The sequence below is a fragment of the Sceloporus undulatus genome, chromosome 1, assembly GCF_019175285.1.
Source record: "Sceloporus undulatus isolate JIND9_A2432 ecotype Alabama chromosome 1, SceUnd_v1.1, whole genome shotgun sequence".
In the NCBI taxonomy this organism is placed as follows: domain Eukaryota; kingdom Metazoa; phylum Chordata; class Lepidosauria; order Squamata; family Phrynosomatidae; genus Sceloporus; species Sceloporus undulatus.
The window spans coordinates 99,196,002-99,215,724 of NC_056522.1; the positions used below are offsets into that span (position 1 = coordinate 99,196,002).

The following is a 19,723-nucleotide window of genomic DNA, read 5'->3' on the forward strand; positions in this document are numbered from 1 at the left end:
TTGCAGAGATTTAAACCAACCCAGAGGACCAAAGGGAGAAGAGAGGAAGAAGGCATATCTGTCAGTTTGCTATTACAATAATCCAGACATGACATAACCAAAACCTGCACAAGCAAACAGGCAGTCTTAATAATCAAAAACCTGCAGATCCTATAGATGTTCAAGAGATGGAAATTACATGCATTAGCTCTTATCCCAATCAAATATGCTGTGTCAAAGGTCATCCAGCAGGATGCAAGGTTTCCATGCAACCTTTTTACTGTGCAACCCTGTAAACAAAGTGGAGGGTGTGACAGATGGGCTAGTGGAGAGTTAGGCTGAAACACCAAGATCTCTGTTTTTTCCATATACAGTTTAAGATAGTGTGTGTTTATTCAAAAAGCAATGCTAAAAAAAAAAAAGCAGAAAGAGGCATCAAATTGATTTAAAACTCTAGCAAGTCTGTATATCATCTGCATAATTGTGACACTGAAAACCTACATCTGAAATTTAAAAACAAAACCAAGAGAGAGATTATATAATGAAAAAAAAGGAGACGGCTCAAAACTGTGGCTCCCCTACAGCTTCAGGAAAAGCCTTTAAGATAGATCCGCAAAAAGAAACAGAGGAAAAACAACTAGTACCCCACTATTTCAGTACAGTGTTGCTTTTATAATGTTGTAAAAGGTTCCATAGCTAAAAGTTACAACCTTCTTTTCTAGTTAGAATCATAGAATCATAGAGTTGGAAGAGACTGCAAGGGCCATCCAGTCCAACCCCCTGCCATGCAGGAAATCCAGATCAAAGCATCCCCAACAGATGGCCATCCAGCCTCCGTTTGTAGACCTCCAAGGAGGGAGACTCCACTACACTCCTAGGAAGTGTGTTCCACTGTCGAACAGCCCTTACTGTCAGGAAATTCCTCCTAATGTTGAGGTGGAATCTCTTTTCCTGCAGCTTGCATCCATTGCTCCGGGTCCTAGTCTCTGGAGCAGCAGAAAACAAGCTTGCTCCCTCCTCAATATGACATCCCTTCAAATATTTAAACAGGGCTATCATATCACCTCTTAATCTTCTTTTCTCTAGGCTAAACATACCCAGCTCCCTAAGGCGTTCCTCATAGGACATGGTTTCCAGACCTTTCACCATTTTAGTCGCCCTCCTTTGGACACGCTCCAGTTTCTCAATGTCCTTTTTGAATTGTGGTGCCCAGAACTGGGCACAATATTCCAGGTGGGGCCTGACCAGAGCAGAATACTTTGCTGGGATGAGGGGGGAGGGGAGGAAAAATGTCAAATAGATGTTTGGTGCTTATTCCATGTAACTTTATTAAATACTTTCCCAAGAATCTCTGCTTTATTGTTAAGTGTAGGGGTGGTTTCCTACAAAATTCCAACATAATACATGTTGCTTTTCTTCAGAAGAAAGGACTGGTGTGTGTTTAGAATATATGATTTTAAAAAACGTATGGCAATAATGAACAAGCAAAGATCTCTCCAGTATTATTGTGGCAGAAGCTACTGAGATGGCATGTGATCCTGGAGATGGCTCTTCAGACACAAGATAGGTTTCTGTCTGTAGTCATAGGCTGTTATTTATAATTGCCATTAGTTGAAAGCATACATGTGTGTTAACTGTGATTAGGAAGCTGGATGCAGGCAAGTCCTTTGAGAAACTCTAATCTACAGAAAAGTAAGGTCATCTGATTTTATCTTTCATTTTGATGTAATGAGTAAATTTCTCAGGTATTCTTGAGATGCTCGTAGTTCACAGAGCAGCTGCAGAAGGTAGCCCAGAACGAAGCAACTGACTGATATTTCAAAAGACTTGGTTGGAACACATACAGAAAATTTGGATGGAACGCATGCAGGAAATTTTAATAGATTTTTTAATGTTCAAATAAAAATAGATTTTCTAGTTGCTTAACCAGATTTTGGAGTTACTACCTTGCATTACTTCTGATTGCAAAACCCCTTTGTGACTTGAATTTAGCATTGTTGCTTAATTAACTGAAACAAATTACCCAAATTATAAGCCATCTCGAATGAAAACCAAGTCTCCATATTTCTAGAGATTTCTTTTTATTCAGGAAAGTTTGTGTTCTCTTTTTCTTCCTGAAACTGAAAACTTTACGCACAGGACTGCTCTCAGAACGGAACGGAACAAGTGAGGGACGAATGGGGAACACATTTTACCACACACACAAGTCTCTTACTCATTCCATTCCATTCCCCATCCATTCCAGAGGGGGCAATTTTTGAGAACTATTCAAAACAGTTCTCAAAAATCGCCCCCTCTGGGGACGGATTGGGAGCAGAAGAGAAGGACTTGAGTGTGCGGTAAAATGCATTTCTCACTCGTTCCATTCCCTGCCAGGCTCCTTTTGGACCGTTCTCCGTCTGTGCTGGAGCCCTGTGCGATAAAGTTCTAAATTACTTGCTGGAAATGCCACTTCTAAGCAGAAACTCCATAGTTATATTTTATCCCCTCCTTCAGTCTCCTGGTTCTCAATTCAATTTTGCTGAAGTCTTAAAATATTTTTTGTCATGCTTTATTGTTGGCTGATACCCACGGGAAGTTATCTGTTTAAATACATACACACTTTTTTATGTCACTCTTTTATATTCTTTAAATCCTGGCCTGTACTTATATTGATATGGTATTATCTTTCTGAATTATTTCTTTTATTTTCCTTCTTACAGAACCTCCTCGGCCAATAGCACCTCCACAGTTGTTAGGCGTTGGACCAACTTACTTGCTGATTCAGTTGAATGCTAATTCCATCATTGGGGATGGGCCCATTATCCTGAAAGAAGTAGAATACCATATGACAACTGGGACATGGACAGAAACCCATGCGGTAAATGCACCAACTTATAAACTGTGGCATTTGGATCCTGACACAGAGTATGAGGTCCGTGTTCTTCTAACAAGACCTGGAGAAGGTGGTACTGGTCAGCCAGGCCCTCCGCTTATCACCCGAACCAAATGTGCAGGTATGTTTTACCATTCTGGATGCCATTCAGTATATACTGTGATGAAGCTGATGCCAAAATATTATTCTAGAATGTTCTTCCTATCCTGAAACCCATATATATCAACCATGTCATCTTTTTAATATAGTTTAGCAGCTAAGAAATTGAACAATTGTAACTTTTCAAAGGCCAGTGACAAGTTTCATCTATCACAAGAGCTCTAAAATGTTTTCCAAGAGTAGAATAGAATAAATATTTCCTGAACTGGTATATAGTCAGGGCTAGGAGTGTTAACTGCAAGCTACAAAGCTCTTTGTTTAAAACTAAACTTGTCTGTGAACTTCTGAGGTAGGATTAGCTAGTCAATAGTAATCCTCAGCTCTTCACTGGAGTGTGCCGAGATAATACTCACCTTATAGGATTTTAAGAGGATTTCAGAGATAACTTGTGGGCACTTGAAAACAACATAGAAAATTTATTTCAACTTATGGTATGAATGGCATTGTATTTGTGTATATATGTGCATTTATAGTGGTTTGGATCCAGATGGTTTTATGCAACAGGGCTTTCCTACTTCTTGTGGTGTCTTCTCCCAGGATTGTTGTTTCTAAGACCTAGTGGATCTTCACCCCCTCCTAGATTGATGAGGATGTGGCACAAAGATACAGTAGCATAAATGTTATAAACTGGAAGGTGATAACTGGTGTTCTTGTTGCAGCTGTACAGATATCTACTTTGCAAAGGGTGTTCAAGCAGATGTGGAGAGGAACTTGTAGTCTGGAGGTATCTCATTCCCCAGTGCTACAAGAAGGAGCAAAGCTGCTGCAGCCCCCATTTGAATGCCAGTAATGTGAGAATTTAGTGGGCTAAATACCCTAAAGGCAACAGATCCTGTCTGATTTTGAAGGTTAAGCAGGGTCAGCCGCTGTTAGTATTTGGATGGAACACCACCACTGAACAACAGGTGCTATAGGCTATATTTCAGAGGAAGGATCTGGCAGAACCATCTCTGGAAATTCCTTGCCTAAGAAAAACCTCATAAATTGAAAAGCAAATTGAAGGCACACACACACACACATCATTTTTGAAAACCCCTTATCAAAGTTGATCTTACAAACATAGCAGGAATGGCTTGATGGAAGCAGCCTTTATAATTTATTTGCTTCTTAACAAAATAAGTGATGATACAGAAATCATGGATGATTTATAGGCCACTTTTTTTGGGCAGCATGCAGGAGCATGTGTGCCTCTTCTTTCCGCTAGGGCTCATGGAACTTATTCCAAATCCCACTTAATTTTTATTTTATTTTATTTTATTTTGGTGTGGAAAATGAGAATGATTCCGTAAGCCACAAAATTCAAGTAATTCCTGAACCGTTCTGGTATTCTCCCAGGTGTGTGTGTGTTGCAATTAATTTGGAGTGGTGGCGGCGGCATGGTTACCTAGAAGTATTGGGTAACAACTGTTGCAGTTATTCTTGAACTAGGACATTAAACTGGGACACCTTGTTTTGATGCTTTATTATTTTGAAAATAAGCCATACTACTCCTTGAGAACACTTTGTTTTGGTTCTACTCATTTAGTCTTCTGAACAAATAAAAGTTCAGTCATGAACAGTTCTAGAAATGCCAGCCATTCTGAAATTTGAAGTACATTGTGTTATTTGTACCCTGGGTTTCATGTGTCAAGCTTGGATCAGGTAACATTCACTGATACCCACCTTGGTAAAGTATTCTTGGGTCTCTTAAATATTTTAGACTTTAATGCAAAATAAGGTAGAGGTTAGAAGACTGGTTTGGAGAACTAAGAGTAAAAAATAAAATGTTGACTTCCACTTTTATGAAGTATACATTATGGTATGTATAAGAAAGTGAAGCTACTTACTCTGCAGGTATTGCCTATCCTTATTCTAGGACAATATGATTTCACATAGACCAAGAATCCATCTGAGTTTGAGCACTGTTACTCATAATAGAACTTCACTACAAGCCAGAGATGAGATTTTTATTCCCCAATGTGAACATAGCCAATAAGATAAACATCCTTTAAAAAGTCAACATAATTTCCCTAAATCTGTCTAAATCAGTTGCTTCCAATTCCCCCCCCCCTCTAAATGTAAAATGTTTATTTTTGATCCATCAAACACAAACAGACACTGTTAGTTGGAATCCTGTAGCACCTTTGAGATTTACTGAAAGAAAGAAGCTGGTAGCATGAGCTTTCGTAGGCTTGAGCCTACTTCTTCAGTGCCTATTTCCCCATGCAGTTTAGGAAATAGGCTCAGGTCTACGAAAGCTCATGCTACCAGTTTCTTTATTTCAGTTAGTCTCAAAGGTGGTACAAGATCTCTTTGCATACTGATAGAACACACTCTGTTCATTCTCCAGCTGCACCCACTGCTGTCATCCCACACACACTGTTGATCTACAGCCATCTTAATTTTCTAATAAGTCTGTACCCACTGAACTTTTGTTGCCCTCCAGATGTTGTGCTGAAGGCACCTGTTTTTCCTCCAAAGGGAAACCGCAGCTGCCAAACCATATGGCTTCCTTCCGGCAGAAAAAGAACCCATGAAAAGCAGGTTCTTTTAAAGCTGCAGGGGCAGCGTAACAAGTGCGCCACTGGTGCACTCACGTAAGCATCGCGTGGCAGCGTGCAGACACTGTGCAGCACTTATGTAACAATGGTGGCACCCGTGTATACAGGGCACCGTCATTATTACACTGCCACCACCTACTAGAGTTGCAGGGCGTGTGGTCGCTCTGCCCCCGCACAACCCTTGTACATAGCCAGGCCAGCTCAAAGCGCCGGTCTGGGCCGTGCCTTACTTTGAAGACAACACTGTGTTTTTATTATAGGATAAATTGGAAAATTATTTTTATGCAATGAAGTCTGGCAAGTTAAGTGTTGTGACATTTCAAAACAATGTTATAGCAATCTTTTATCCTGCTTTTCACTCTAAAAATATCTGTATCTCATACTGTACTACTATTTGAAGCATTAAACATACCATAGGCGCGTTACATACGCTCACAAAGTACACGCTCTGCGCTTATTAGGGTTAGGAAGGGACGTCACTTCCTGATGCCCTTAACCCTAATACGCGCAGAGCGCGTAGAAAATGGCTGCGCCCTATACACATGGGTGCTGCCATGACTATGTCACGACCGCGCCGCCTCCAAATGGGGTGGCGGGAAGTCACGTAGTGGGGCCGTGCGAGGGCGCCTGGGGCGCCCTTTCCGCAGCCCCGGAAGGAGCTCCGTTTCGGAGCTCCTTCCACGATTTGTGTCGCTGGTGCAGCCTCTACATGGCTGCACCAGCAACACAAATGAGAAAGGGGCCGAGCAGCTCCTTTCTCCGCGTCCCCGCCGCCATCGGGTGTCCTTGGGGAATTAAGCCGGACACCCCTTTCCAGGACGTGGGGAAGCAGCCTTTTGCCGCTTCCCCGCGGCCTGGAAAGTGGCGGATCGGGGCCTCAGAGGCTTGCGCTGTGGCAACCGAGGCCCCGATTCGGCGGGGAAAGGACCAGTTACAGGCCGCCCCAAACGGGTGATCTGTAACATGCCATAGTTAACATAAGCACAGATAATACAGTTTCATACTGATTTTTAGTACTTGCTGGATATATTTAGGTTGATTTAACTACCATGGCTGCATCTTATAGAATCCTGAAATTTGAAATTTGGGGAGGCAGTCAAGCTCTCTGACTGACAATTTAAAATCTTCACACCAACTCCATCCACCTCTCCCCCCAAAGAAAATCCCTGTAAATCACATTATTCCATAGGACTGCATCAGAGTAGCTAAGGTGGGATCATTTAACTTAAAAGTTCAAGAAACGTAAGTTCCAGCTGGACAATATGGACGGCCAATTTATTATGACAGACCCTAGACACAAAACAAGATTGGTATATATTGAAACTGCAACTTTGCATTAGCCTTTAGAATCAGGTATTGGTAGATGGGTAGCTCCCGTGTCAGTGATATGATGAATCCACTGCAGAATTTAGTCTGAACTAAAAAACCCATGTAATGTGTTGAACGTCTGGGGTAGGATAGGATTTGGTACCATGAATAGCTACTCTAGGGTGCAACCTAAAACCTAGAGATCATGTGATTAGCCAAGTTTAAGGACAGGAGAAAGATACTGTTCCTCCTATGTGATAATCTCTGCATTTCAAAGTATTCATAAGGTATTTCTTTGCAAATATTATTTTATCTCTGTTACTTAAAAGGAGCCACAGTCCATAAATGCATTGCTTGTATCTTCATATCCTAGCTGTTGTGTTTTCCAGAGAACTTTGGCTAACTGTTGATGGAAACAATAATGCTAGATTAGATGAACTCTTGACAGTTCTTATTTCCTTCTTTCTGCTGCTTTATTGCAACAGATAATGGTACTATATGGACTGGCTTTTTTTTTTTACTGTTTTTCAATATCATTATCAATCACATGGGCTTGTTATCATTGACAATCAGCTTTGAGGCACAAAAGCTGTTTTAGATATTTGTGCTTTTATGTAAGGACTTAGAAGCAAAGGAGTCTTAATACTGTCAACTAATAAGCAGTGGTAAATGCATTGTTTTGTTTCATGTGCTGTTTAATTTGAAAACAGAAAATTAATCCAGATTGAATCCTTATAGAGTCAATAGCATAAGGTTTATCACAAGTTGCTATCTTCTCCAAAGGCACAGTTTGAATCCAGATACAGGTTTCTGGAATTGAGCTGTCAGAAACAGAATTATTTAGTTATTTTATCCTACCTTTGTTCCAATATGAGAACCAATGTGGATTACAGTGTAGAATTAAAACAAAATAGAGTTATAATAGTATATGGTACAAAACATTAAGATACATTAAATAGACAATCCTTTCTTTAAAACAGTTTAAAATATAGTACATGTAAAACATAAGGTCAAAGTACAGTATTAAAAGACCCTTCTGCATAACCAATGAATGACAAAAAGACTTTAAGTCATTGCCTGCTGGCAAAATGAGATCTGATAGGAGACCAACCTAACCTCTGCAGGAAGAAGTTTCATAGTGTAGAACTAGGTACTGAGAAGGCTCTCTGCCATGTCCTTGCCAACCATACAATTCCCAAAGATCCTAAATTTTGTGAAGGCCAGCACAGAGAGAAACAGTGGGCCCTTGGTATCCTCTGGGGTTTGGTTCCAGGACTCTCCATGGATACCAAAATCCATGGATGCTCAAGTCCCATTAAATACAATGACATAGTAAAATGGCATCCCTTATATAAAATGGCAAAATCAAAGTTTGATTTTTGGAATTTATATATTTTTGGAATATTTTCAATCCATGGATGGTTAAATCCATGGATAAAAAATCCATGGATACAGAGCACCAACTATACTTTGTTCTAAATAGTCAGTTTCTAGGTCAACTGCTCCACACTCTGCTTCACTCAAAAAGCCCTCTAGAACTCAGACAAGGGTATGCAAAAAGTAAGGGTGTGAAGAAGGACAGAATTAGAAGAATCCTCCAAAATCACCTTCTGCAAACCCTGTTGTACATACCTAAATGTGAATGCAACTCATTGTGAAAAGAATTTTTTTCATAAATATATCCAAACATATCTGTCATCATTTCACCTGTGTCTCTAGGTTTGACATAGGCCCAAAACAGAGGGTCTGAAAGCACCCTGCCGGCACCAAAATTAAGGTTCCAGAGCACGTGGCAAACACACGCTTTGGAACCCTAAAATGTATGGATGGAGCCGTCCATACATGGTGTGTGTAACGCAAGTGCAGTGCTGCGTCTGTACCGCCAGGCACCGCACTTGCGTCTTGGACGCATCACAGTGTGCCAATGGTGCACTGGTGACATCGTCCCTGTACACCAAAAAGAACCCGGAGGAACGCCACACATTTTGGCTGCCGGAGCATCCCTCCGGAAGGAAACTGGGCGCCACCAGCCCATCCCTTTGGGGCAGTTTGGATTGCCCCATAGATACATAGAAATGGCTTGTGAGGAAGATGTAACCATATGATAAATATTCTGCATGGTTCCCTTTGAGCCAGGAACAGTAATGTTTTTGGTGATTTTCAAAAACAGATTAATCTGTATATTGACTACAGAATAGCCTGTATATTGTTACATACTAGTTTAAGAGAGATGTCTAAGACTATCTGTATATTTACCCTATTTGTGAATACATTGCTAAGGAACTGTCCAAAATGTTATATAGATTATTTCATTGTTTTGAAAATTTGGAGTTAAGATATGCTAAGTATATTGGGGGGGGGACTGGTAACTGTCTCCAGTGCAGCTTTTCAGATTTATAACAGAATGGAATATAAGGCAGAGAAATGGAATTTGTGGGTGTAATATCCATTCAGCGTGTGGAATTTTGTTCAGCTGCTCCATGCCTAGCCTCATGTTTATAATCGTCCTCCTGAAGCTTCCTGACCTTCAGACAGACAGACAGATCTAATATATGTCATCCATGTAGTCATAAATAAAGGGGAAAGTATTCCAACCTAAGCAAATTCTGAACCCTTTTGTTGTTGTTAACTGCCTTTGAGTTGATCTTGACCCATGGCAACCCTGTGGATGAGATATCTCCAAGACCTCCTGTCCTCCACTGCTCTGCTTAGGTCCTGTAAACTCATACCTGTGATCTCCTTATTAGAATCCATTGTGGTTACTGCAGCCCCAATCCAGTGATAAAAGGGGCAGTGTCAGGTTGTCCCTTCAAGGCCATCTATTTCAGCCCTGAATGTCCTTTCATGTAGGACTGAATGCCCTTACCATGCCATACTTGGATGTATAGAAACTTCATGCATGATGATTCACTTGCCTTAGAATCATAGAATTGTAGCATTGGAAGAAGCCACAAGGGCCATCCAGTCCAACCCCCTGCCATGCAGGAACTCTCAATCAAAGCTTCCCCGACAGATGGCCATCTAGCCTCTGTTTAAAGACCTCTAAGGAAGGAGGCTCCACCACATTCTGAGGGAGTGTGGTCCACTGTTGAACAGCCCTTACTGTCAGGAAGTTCCTCCTAATGTTCAGGTGGAATCTCTTTTCCTGTAGCTTGCATCCATTGTTCTGGATCCTGTTCTCTGAAGCAGCAGAAAACAAGCTTGCTTCCTCCTCAATATGACATTCCTTCAGATATTTAAACAAGGCTATCATATCACCTCTTAACTTTCTCTTCTCCAGGCTAAACATCCCCAGCTCCCTAAGACTTTCCTCATAGGGCATGGTTTCCAGACCCTTCACCATTTTAGTCGCCCTCCTTTGGACACACCCTAGTTTCTCAACATCCTTTTTGAACTGTGGTGCCCAGAACTGGACACAGTATTCCAGGTGGGGCCTGACCAAAGCAGAATATGTCAGCAGAAATGGTGATGTGCTGTCATCTGCTGGAAGACTGAGCAGATCCAATAGAGATGCTACTCATAAGGAGGTCATTCTGAAAGTCATACTGAATTTCAGCATTGAAAAAGGTTTGGATATAACTTTTCTCCCCTTATTGGTCTTTGTTGCATTAGGAGATAAATCCAGCAGAAGGTCATGGTGATTCCAGTTGAGAGCCAAGATATGGGTGAGGAAATAAGAAAATGACTAAAAGATACAGGATAGTTATGAGCTCAAAATACAAATAAATAATGCAGAACTATGTTTATATATTTAAAAATAAATCCGAAGCAGAAATTATTTTTGAAATGGAGCTTGACTCGGATACAAAAGTTATAGACCTAGACCTAGAAAATAGCCCATATGGAGAGTGCTTTGGTTCACATAAAAACTCAAACCTAATAGAAATGACTGATATTTAAGACCATAATGATTACATAAAACAAAAATATTCTTTCAGAAAGTAATCTTTACATGAAGATAGCATCGCCTCTGTGGTCAATTAAATAATAGATGTCTAATTACGTATAGTATTGAAAATTTGTACATCCACAAAGGTATGAAGACTATGAGTATTATTTCTTTTTTACATTTCTAGATATTTGTCCAGGTTTTTGTATTCTACCAGATAAGAAAAGACCCCAGCTGCATTTAGACCTGAGTGATTTATCAGACATACATGTAACTAGTCAATAGATCAAATTTCTGAGAGGAGCACTATCTGTGGCAAGAAAATGTATTGAGCACATTAATCCAAGCCTCTATTCCAGCAGCAAAAGAAGAGACAAAGATGATAATTCATGTGATACTGCTTCAGGTGTGCTTAGAGACAAGCTTCAGGTATCTTGAGGGTAACTGAAGATATTCTTATTCACCATTTGGTTGCATAGTAATTGCCACTGAAGCGTGATTATACTGGAAACAATTCAGATTATTTTCTAATTTAGGCTTTGTTATCCATTAATATTTAGACTGTCATACTAAACTGCCCTTACTGAGAGGTTATCTAACATTCTTCTTGCTTGGTACAATAATATCCAAACTCCACAAAGTAGATACCTTTACTGGACCAACCAAATTGTACAGAACACATGTTGCAATTTTTCAAAGCTCAACTGGCCTCTTCACAGGCAAAGATGTTAAAAATCATACAGGAGGGGAAAATAGAATCATAGAGTTAGAAGAGACCACACGGGCCATCCAGTCCAACCCCCTGCCATGCAGGAAATCCAAATCAAAGCATTCCCGACAGATGGCCATCTAGCCTCTGCTTAAAGACCTCTAAGGAAGGAGACTCCACTCCGAGGGAGTGTCTTCCACTGTCGAACAGCCCTTACTGTCAGGAAGTTCTTCCTAATGTTTAGGTTGAATCTCTTTTCCTGTAGTTTGCATCCATTGTTCTGGGTCCTGTTCTCTGGAGCAGCAGAAAACAAGCTTGCTCCCTCCTCAATATGTCATCCTTTCAAATATTTAAACAGGGCTATCATATCACCTCTTAACCTTCTCTTCTCCAGGCTAAACATAACCACCTCCCTGAGTCGTTCCTCATAGGGCATGGTTTTCAGACCTTTCACCATTTTAATCGCCCTCCTCTGGACACACTCCAATTTCTCAATGTCCTTTTTGAATTGTGGTGCCCAGAACTGGACAGAATATTCCAGGTGGGAATACATCAAGACAATGTTAATTCCAAGCCTACATTTTGTCACGGTGTAGCTGTTCTCAGTGTATGTGGTACTGGAGGGACATTCATGCAGGCAGGCCCCTCCTCCTTCTGGCCATAGGGATACCCCAGGAAGTAAAAAACAATAAATTCTATTAACAAGCCAAAAATAGATGCTTCTCTTGATTTTTAACATCTTTGCCTGATGAAGAAGTGGAGATTTGAAAGCTTGCAACATATATTTTGTGCATGTTGGTTGATCCAATTTTGTGGATTTTGGATGTTACTGTACTTTGCTACATGGCCAACACAGCTATCCCAGATATGTATTCTTCTACTTTTTAAGACTTTGTCTGATACAACAGTACCAAAAAAACCTCAGTACTCCTGTGATAGTTCCTAAATAAATTTGTTGCTATATTCTCTCAAACCCCAGAAGAATAGTATATATGGCTCATTTCCTATGCCACAAAAGGAATAGCTTGTTCTCCTTTTTCTTCAGTAATAAATTCAGGTGGGGAGATGAGTGAAGCATTGATCCTCTGGCTATCACTTTCCTGATTGTATTTTATTCTTCATTGTTAAATGGTGCTAGGTGTGATACACAACAACATAATCACGGCAAAGTGTGGAAGGTAGAATAGTATACATTTCTTTAATGCATCACTTGTTCATAGAGGTTACAAAAATGTATTGCCCTCAACAAAAACCCATAAATTTGTTCTTGAAGCCCTTGCACATATAGTTCATGTGTATTATCCAGTGTAATGTTTGAATAAATAATTTACATCATCACCACAAATTTATTTCCTAACACCATTACAACGAAGGTGTACTTTAGGAAGCAATGTGAGTGGTATTAGAAAACCAGTTAAGGCCAGAGGTAGACAGCTGTATCCCTCCAGCTGTCCTCAGCATCAGCTAAGTGGCTATGAGTGATGAGGGTTGTAATCCAACACCATCTGGAGATCTTTCACATTACACAATTATGGTGTTATAATTCTACTTTGAAATTTCCTTTTGGTTCTATCCAATGGGATTGACAGTTTACGGAGGAACATTTAGAATTATCAGCCAGAAATTTCTAGTTCCTAACAAATTACAAACTCCAGATTCCATAAGATGTTGTCGTGGCAGTTAAAATGGCTTGAGAACACAATATTGATGCACATTCATCCCTCCACATTAGTTGGGGTTAGGAGCACAGGACCCCTGTGAATGTGGAAAAACCGCAGATAACAAAAACACTATGAAGTTTATCGCACTGGCCCTGAAACGGGCCCAGTGCATTCTAAAATGTGCGCGCATGCACGCACAGAACGGGATGGGGCTAAGAACCCCCATTTTACCACATGCTGGAACGCTGCCTTTGCCGCCAGGAGTTTCAATTGCGTCCCTGTTCCATTCCAGAGGGCGCCATTTTTGAGAACTGAAGCGTTCTCAGAAATGGCACCCTCTGGAACAGAATGGGGACACAATTGGAATGCCTGGCAGCAAAGGCGGCATTCCAGCATGTGGTAAAATGGGGTTCTTAGCCCCATCCCGTTCCATGTGCGCCTGCAAGTGCGCATGTTTTAGAACGTACAGTACTGGGCCTGTTTCAGGGCCAGTGCGATAAACTCCTATATTTTTACCTGAGAGAACACCTCTCTAGGAATCTCTAGGTCCTCCAGTGTAACTCTGTGGTCAACATCTACCAGACATTGACCGCAGAATTGTGCTGGAAAAGCTACAAATGCCTAGTGGAAAGTTCTCTTTAGGAATCTCTAGATCTTCAGTGTGACTTTTGGTTAAAGTTGACCATAGAGTTGGGCTGGAGGACCTAGATATTCCTAGAGAGACCATATTAATAAAATCCATGAATAATCAGATCTGCAAAAGTCAAAGCCATAAATGTGGAGGGAGGAGTGTAGTCTGTCTGAAAGGGCCCCCAGTTAGCCAGAGATTTCTCATCTCTGTTTTAAGTAATGGTTTTATGCTGCCATAGCACATATGTTCACCAAATATTGGCTTTTTATATTATGGCATCTTTGGTGGTCTTTTATCCATTCTACCCATTTATTCTATAGATAAAATGGGTAGAGATCCAGTGTGATGTAGTGGTTTGGATGCTGAAATATGGCTCTGGGAGACAAGGGTTTGAATCCCCACTCAGCCATGGAAGACTCCTGACGATACACCCTCAGTCTTAGAGGAACACAATGGTAAACCCCCTCTGAACAAATCTTGCCAGTAAAACATTGTGATAGCATTGCCATAAAGACTTGAAAACACACAATAAAAATAACATTTGGGGGAGGTGAATGCTTTTTTGCTTCCGTTATATCTGACACTGTTGTAATATTTTCTGTGCAATCTCTTCTTAAGGGATTAAGTGAAATATTTAGGCTTTTAGTTGCACTGAATCTTCCAGTTGCTCATATGGTAGGAATGAATAATACAGGGGTTGGAAACTAGTACTGTATGTTGTTTAGTCACTTTTTGAAACTAATATATTGTGTTGCTAGTTAGGACACCACCACCAAATAACCTATTACCACTAATGTTATAGGAACCCATTTTGGTTAATCCATGTGTTATCTATTGCATTACTGCATATACTTGTGTGTGTGTGTGTGTAGTCTAGAAATTTAGGTCAAAAATGACCCAAAAAACCTGAGTCAACCTATCCATGGGTAAATGTAAGTACTGTATCTTAACTCTTATTTGGTGAAAGGCACGAGTATAATCTGTCCTGGAAGCACCAACCTTCTCTGTTCTCTTACCCAACCAGTGATAAGAATGAGCACAAACATTGTGGCTGGAATTTTGTAGGTCCTTTGAGATTGTTTTGGTTTGCTTCATCCTTTTGATCTTTTGCTATATGCCCCTAAGTTTTACAATTGACTTATTCACATATCAAAATCCATAATTTTTGCCCCTAAACTTGGCCTCGACTTATACATGAGGTTGACTTATAGTCGAGTATATACGGTACTTCTTAATTTTTCTTAGTTTTTTTCACCAAGGAGAAAAAATCCTGCCTACAAAAGTTTTAAAAAATGCTTTTTTAAAAAAAGTCCCTTCAACTTGCCTATCACTAAAGCATTTTGCTGCTATATTTGCTTCCACATTCTGATATTGGCATATTTAAAAGGGACTTTTCAAAATAATTCATTACATTGTTAGCATTGCCACTGTCTAGAGTAGTAATGTATGTTACTTAGAGGTTCATCTGTAATTGAGTTATTTTCCTTGACTATAATTTACAGAGAAAGGGAAATTGAAAGAAAAATAGCAAAGAGTGTTCACTAATTTTTTCAGTGCTGTTTTTATTGGTATAAATAAACATTCAAAATGTGCATGTTCAAGATTTATTGTGTGTGCCAAGAAGAAAATGAAAACAAATGCAACTTGTTATACTTTATAGCCCTCAACAATGATCCAGGAATTATAGCCTGCTTGCTAACCCTGCATTTAACATGTTGGGGGGGGGGGGAATCCTGTCCTTACAGAAGTTATTCAACTTTTCTTTGTATAGCAGTTGTTGCAGAACCTTCTCTGAAGGAAGATTAAAATAAATTCCTTTTCAGACAAAATAACTGTCGCAGTTGTGAAGGTTTTGTGAAGTTTTAGAAAGATTAGAAATGATTGCCAGGAAAATTTCACTAGTTCAGTTTTCTCCATATAAATAGAAGAAACATTTGTGCAAATCAGCTTGTACATAAAGAAATTAAAGATCTCAGTGAATATTTCTCAGTGGTAGAATTAGTTCCAAGAGGGCCCTCTATCAGCAGAAAACATTTTACAGAACAGCTGTTTCTGACTTAGCAAAAGAAGGTTTGCGTGGGGAAAGTGATCATAAAGACAGGTAAGTTTCTTCCTTTATGCAAACATGTTTAAATCTGGCTTTGAACAAACTCATTCTTAAGATCTTTTATAGCAACTTTTATGGGAAGTGTATTTCCCTTGTTTTGGTAGTGATTCCACTAGCTCTTGCAGAAACATTTACACTTATAAATGCATTTTATTTTATTAACTTATTTATTATTATTTCAATCCCACTCTTTATCATATTATCTCAGGGAGGTGTACTGATAAAAATGAATTAAATTGTTTTAAACAATTAAATAACAATCAAAAAGAATGCTGGACCTGATCTCCTCCCCCTCCCCCACCACCACCATTCCCTTCTCCTTTTGTGTTGTGTATTTTTAGATTGTAAGCCTAAGGGCAGGGAACCGTCTATTATCCCCTCTGTTGTAAGCCACCCGGATTCCCAGTGATTGGGCAGTATATAAATAAATCCTATTATTATTATAAATTAGAATGTAATTCAATACAATAATTTTAATAAAATAATATTTATTGAAATTCACTTATAACATAAAAAGAATGAACAACAACAACGACGACGACGATGATGATGATGATGATGTTGTTGTTAGCTGCCTTCGAGTTGACCTCCACTCATGGTAACCCTGTGAATTAGATGTCTCCAAGGCCCCCTGTCCCCTACCTCTCTGCTCAGGTCCTGTAGGCTCATGCCCATAGTCTCCCTGATTGATTCTAGCCATCTGGAATGTGGTCTTCCTCTCTTTGTACTGCCCTCTACCTTCCCTAGCATTGTTGTATTTACTAATGAGTCAGGCTTTCTCATGATGTGGCCAAAATATGACAGCTCCAATTGAGTCCTCTTGGCTCTCAGGCTTGATTTGTTCTAGGACCCAATTACTTGTCTTTTTGACTGTCCACAGTATCCTCAGCGCTCTTCTCTAGCACCACATCTCAAATGAATTCATTTTCGTCCTATCTGCTTTCTTCACTGTCCAGCTCTCACAGTTGTACACAGTAATGGGGAACAATAATATAGCACATAAAAACACACACATATAAATAAATAAGACAATTTCCACAGTGACCAAAATAATAATTTAAATTGGCTTCTTTTTTCTCCTTCCACTCATTCTTCTTAGGCTCCATACTGCTCCTTTTGTTGTCATGGTATGGTAGGTTGTCAGTTAAGCACACATCACCTTCACATTGCTTCCTTAGCAGACTTGAAGGGGAAAGCTCTGAAGCAAGGGTTATGTTTCATGTTGAATGCATTTTGTATTTAGACACAGACAAATAAAGACTTTCCTTAGTCATTCTAACTTGTTTTTGTACCTTAATGGTGTCCACGAAGCCCTACACTGCTTAGGTGCAGGCAGTCTGACAGACTGTTCCTCCCCATGTAAGCATGCCTAGGCCCTGACATTCAAAAGAGAGGCTTTCTCTCAATCCCACCACCTTCACAGGTATTGTTGGTGGGAGAGGGTCTTCTTGGTGGCTGCCTTTAAACTATGGAACTCCCTCCCGGGGGAGGCTAGAATGGCCATTTCCTTGCTGTTGGCAGGTGAAGATTTTTTAAAATTAAGGCAGACTTTTAGAACTGAAGACTTTAAACAAAAGTGGGTTATGCAGTATTTATTTTAAATTGTTTTGTTTAACTTTATATAAAAATTAGGGTGTTGTGTTTTTATATGGTTAATAGTTTAATTTTATTTTGTTGCTGACTTTTTGTATGTTTTTAACAATTTTTTTAAATGCATAAGCAACTTTGAGCCCAGTTCTTGGGAAAAGACAGGATACAGTGGTGCCTCGGGTTACGAAATTAATTCGTTCCGCGGCCGCTTTCGTAACCCGAAAAGCCTTCGTAAGCCGAAAACCCATAGGCGCTAATGGGGAAAAGCCGCGATTTCGTGTGAAATAGCGCCGAAAAGCACCAAAATTTTTTCGTAACCCAAAAAAACATTCGTAACCCGGAACAATTATTTCCTATGGGATTTTTTCATATCCCGGAAATTTCGTAACCTGGGTATTTCGTATCCCGAGGAACCACTGTATTAATAAAGTTAGAAGCAGCAGCAGTAGCGGAGACTTCAATCCTAGAAAAGTTACTTGATTGGGGCATTCTGGGAGTTGTAGTATAAAAAGCAACTAGCAAAGTTCTGCTCTGAACATACATGTACACTGTAGAAATAATTCAATTTGTCACTACAGTCTGCCCTTCTTATACACGGATTTTTTATACATGGATTCAAGCATCCACGGTTTGAAAATGTTAAAATTACAAATTTCTAATATCAAACCTTGATTTTCCATTTTTTATAAGGGACACCATTTTGCTATGTCATTATATTTAATAGGACTTGACCATCCACGGATTTTGTTATCCACAGGGGATCTTTGAACCAAATCCCAGCATATAACTAGGGCCCACTGTACTTTAACTGGCAAGGCTCTATCTTACAGAATTTGTAGTTTTGTTAGAAACCAACACTCTTTGTCAGAGAAGGCTAAAGATCTTGTAAAACTACAAATCCCAGGATTCCATAGAAGGAATCGGAGCACTTAAACAGGTGTCAAATTTCATTATTTCTACAGTGTGGATGCACACTGACTCTACCATCTCAAGTAAAGGGTTTTTCCATTGCTTGCCAAAAGATTATTTTAACTGGGGGTGCATGGAATTAAACTTCAGACAGTGTGCTCCAACACTCATGCCCTGATGTTCTGTAATGTATAGAATTTCATATATTTTTGTCTCATTAAAGGGTCTCTTTCCAGAAAGGCTTAATTCAGCTTAACAACTTTACTATGAAATGCTATCTGCAAGTATGAATTATTTTGCTTTGTACGTAGGTCTGTAAAATAATCTCATGCTTCAGAGTTTTTGACTGGAAAAGACGAAAAATGAAACATGAATGTTGCATTAGGAGAATTTTTCATGCAGAATATCTGGTTCATTGTACTTTTGTGCAGTCACTTTAGATTTTCGAGATGTAGTCATTGCCCGCTGATTTGCCTGTATTTTGAACCATTTATGGCAAATTAGATTCATGTGCCTTTGCCTGTTCATCAGGAAACAAGAAACCAGATTAAATGTGTGTGCATGTTTGGATCAGTTTTAAAAAGAGCATAAATTTCTCTGAGGGGACATGATTAAGATAGAAGTTGTTTGGTTTTTTCACACTCTGTTGTATTGAACACACTGTTGAAGCATACATTGCTAAGAAGGAATGCCTACTATTGAAGGAAAGTAGTTTTTCATGAATAGTTTTTATTATTATCATCCATGACTGAACTGTTATTTGCAAACTATCTATCTCATGAACATTATCTAGATTTTCCAAAGCCATAGCATTTCTGCTATTCCTTTTTGTGCTGGTGGTAGATTTTCCTAGATTTCTTTTCCTATATATTTTTTTATTCTCATGCTGCCAGCATTATGTTGTATGCTGATAATCAATTTGTATAGATCTCCAGATACTGCTGGATTATAGCTCCAGTTATCCCTTACCATTAGCTGTGTTGAGTTGTGCTGATGGGAACTGAAGTCCAACCATATCTAAAGGACTACACATTCCCAACTTTTGTTCTATGTTAGTGGTGGTTACTATCCCCCTCTAGTCATTCAGAGTCTACAACTATACCATCCAACATTTCACAGGTGAGAAACAGAACACATATTGTCAAGCAAAACCAGACTTTGATCAAGATGACAAAAGTTATTAATGAAGAAGATAGGTGAGGATGTAGCAGTTTGCTTTTGCTTGAGCCTACTGGGAAAGACAATATTCTCCCTTCTCCCTACTGAGTTAATTGACTATTGAGTGTGGGTACTGTTGATATATAGTTAAGCAAGGAGAAAGAAACTTCACTTATTGGTGTATTATAAGATCTCAAAAGAAGGTTCT

The 19,723-nt window shown here is 39.6% G+C and overlaps 1 protein-coding gene across 17 annotated transcripts in view; it reads left to right on the plus strand.

The window, feature by feature from the left end:
• PTPRK (protein tyrosine phosphatase receptor type K) overlaps positions 1–19,723 on the plus strand; it is a 478,138-nt gene that overhangs the window by 302,810 nt on the left and 155,605 nt on the right. For all 17 annotated transcript variants that reach the window (XM_042475146.1, XM_042475067.1, XM_042475316.1 and 14 more), the window contains one exon: positions 2,682–2,975. In XM_042475146.1, coding sequence (XP_042331080.1) covers positions 2,682–2,975 — 294 coding nt within the window. The remainder of the gene's footprint in view (positions 1–2,681; positions 2,976–19,723) is intronic.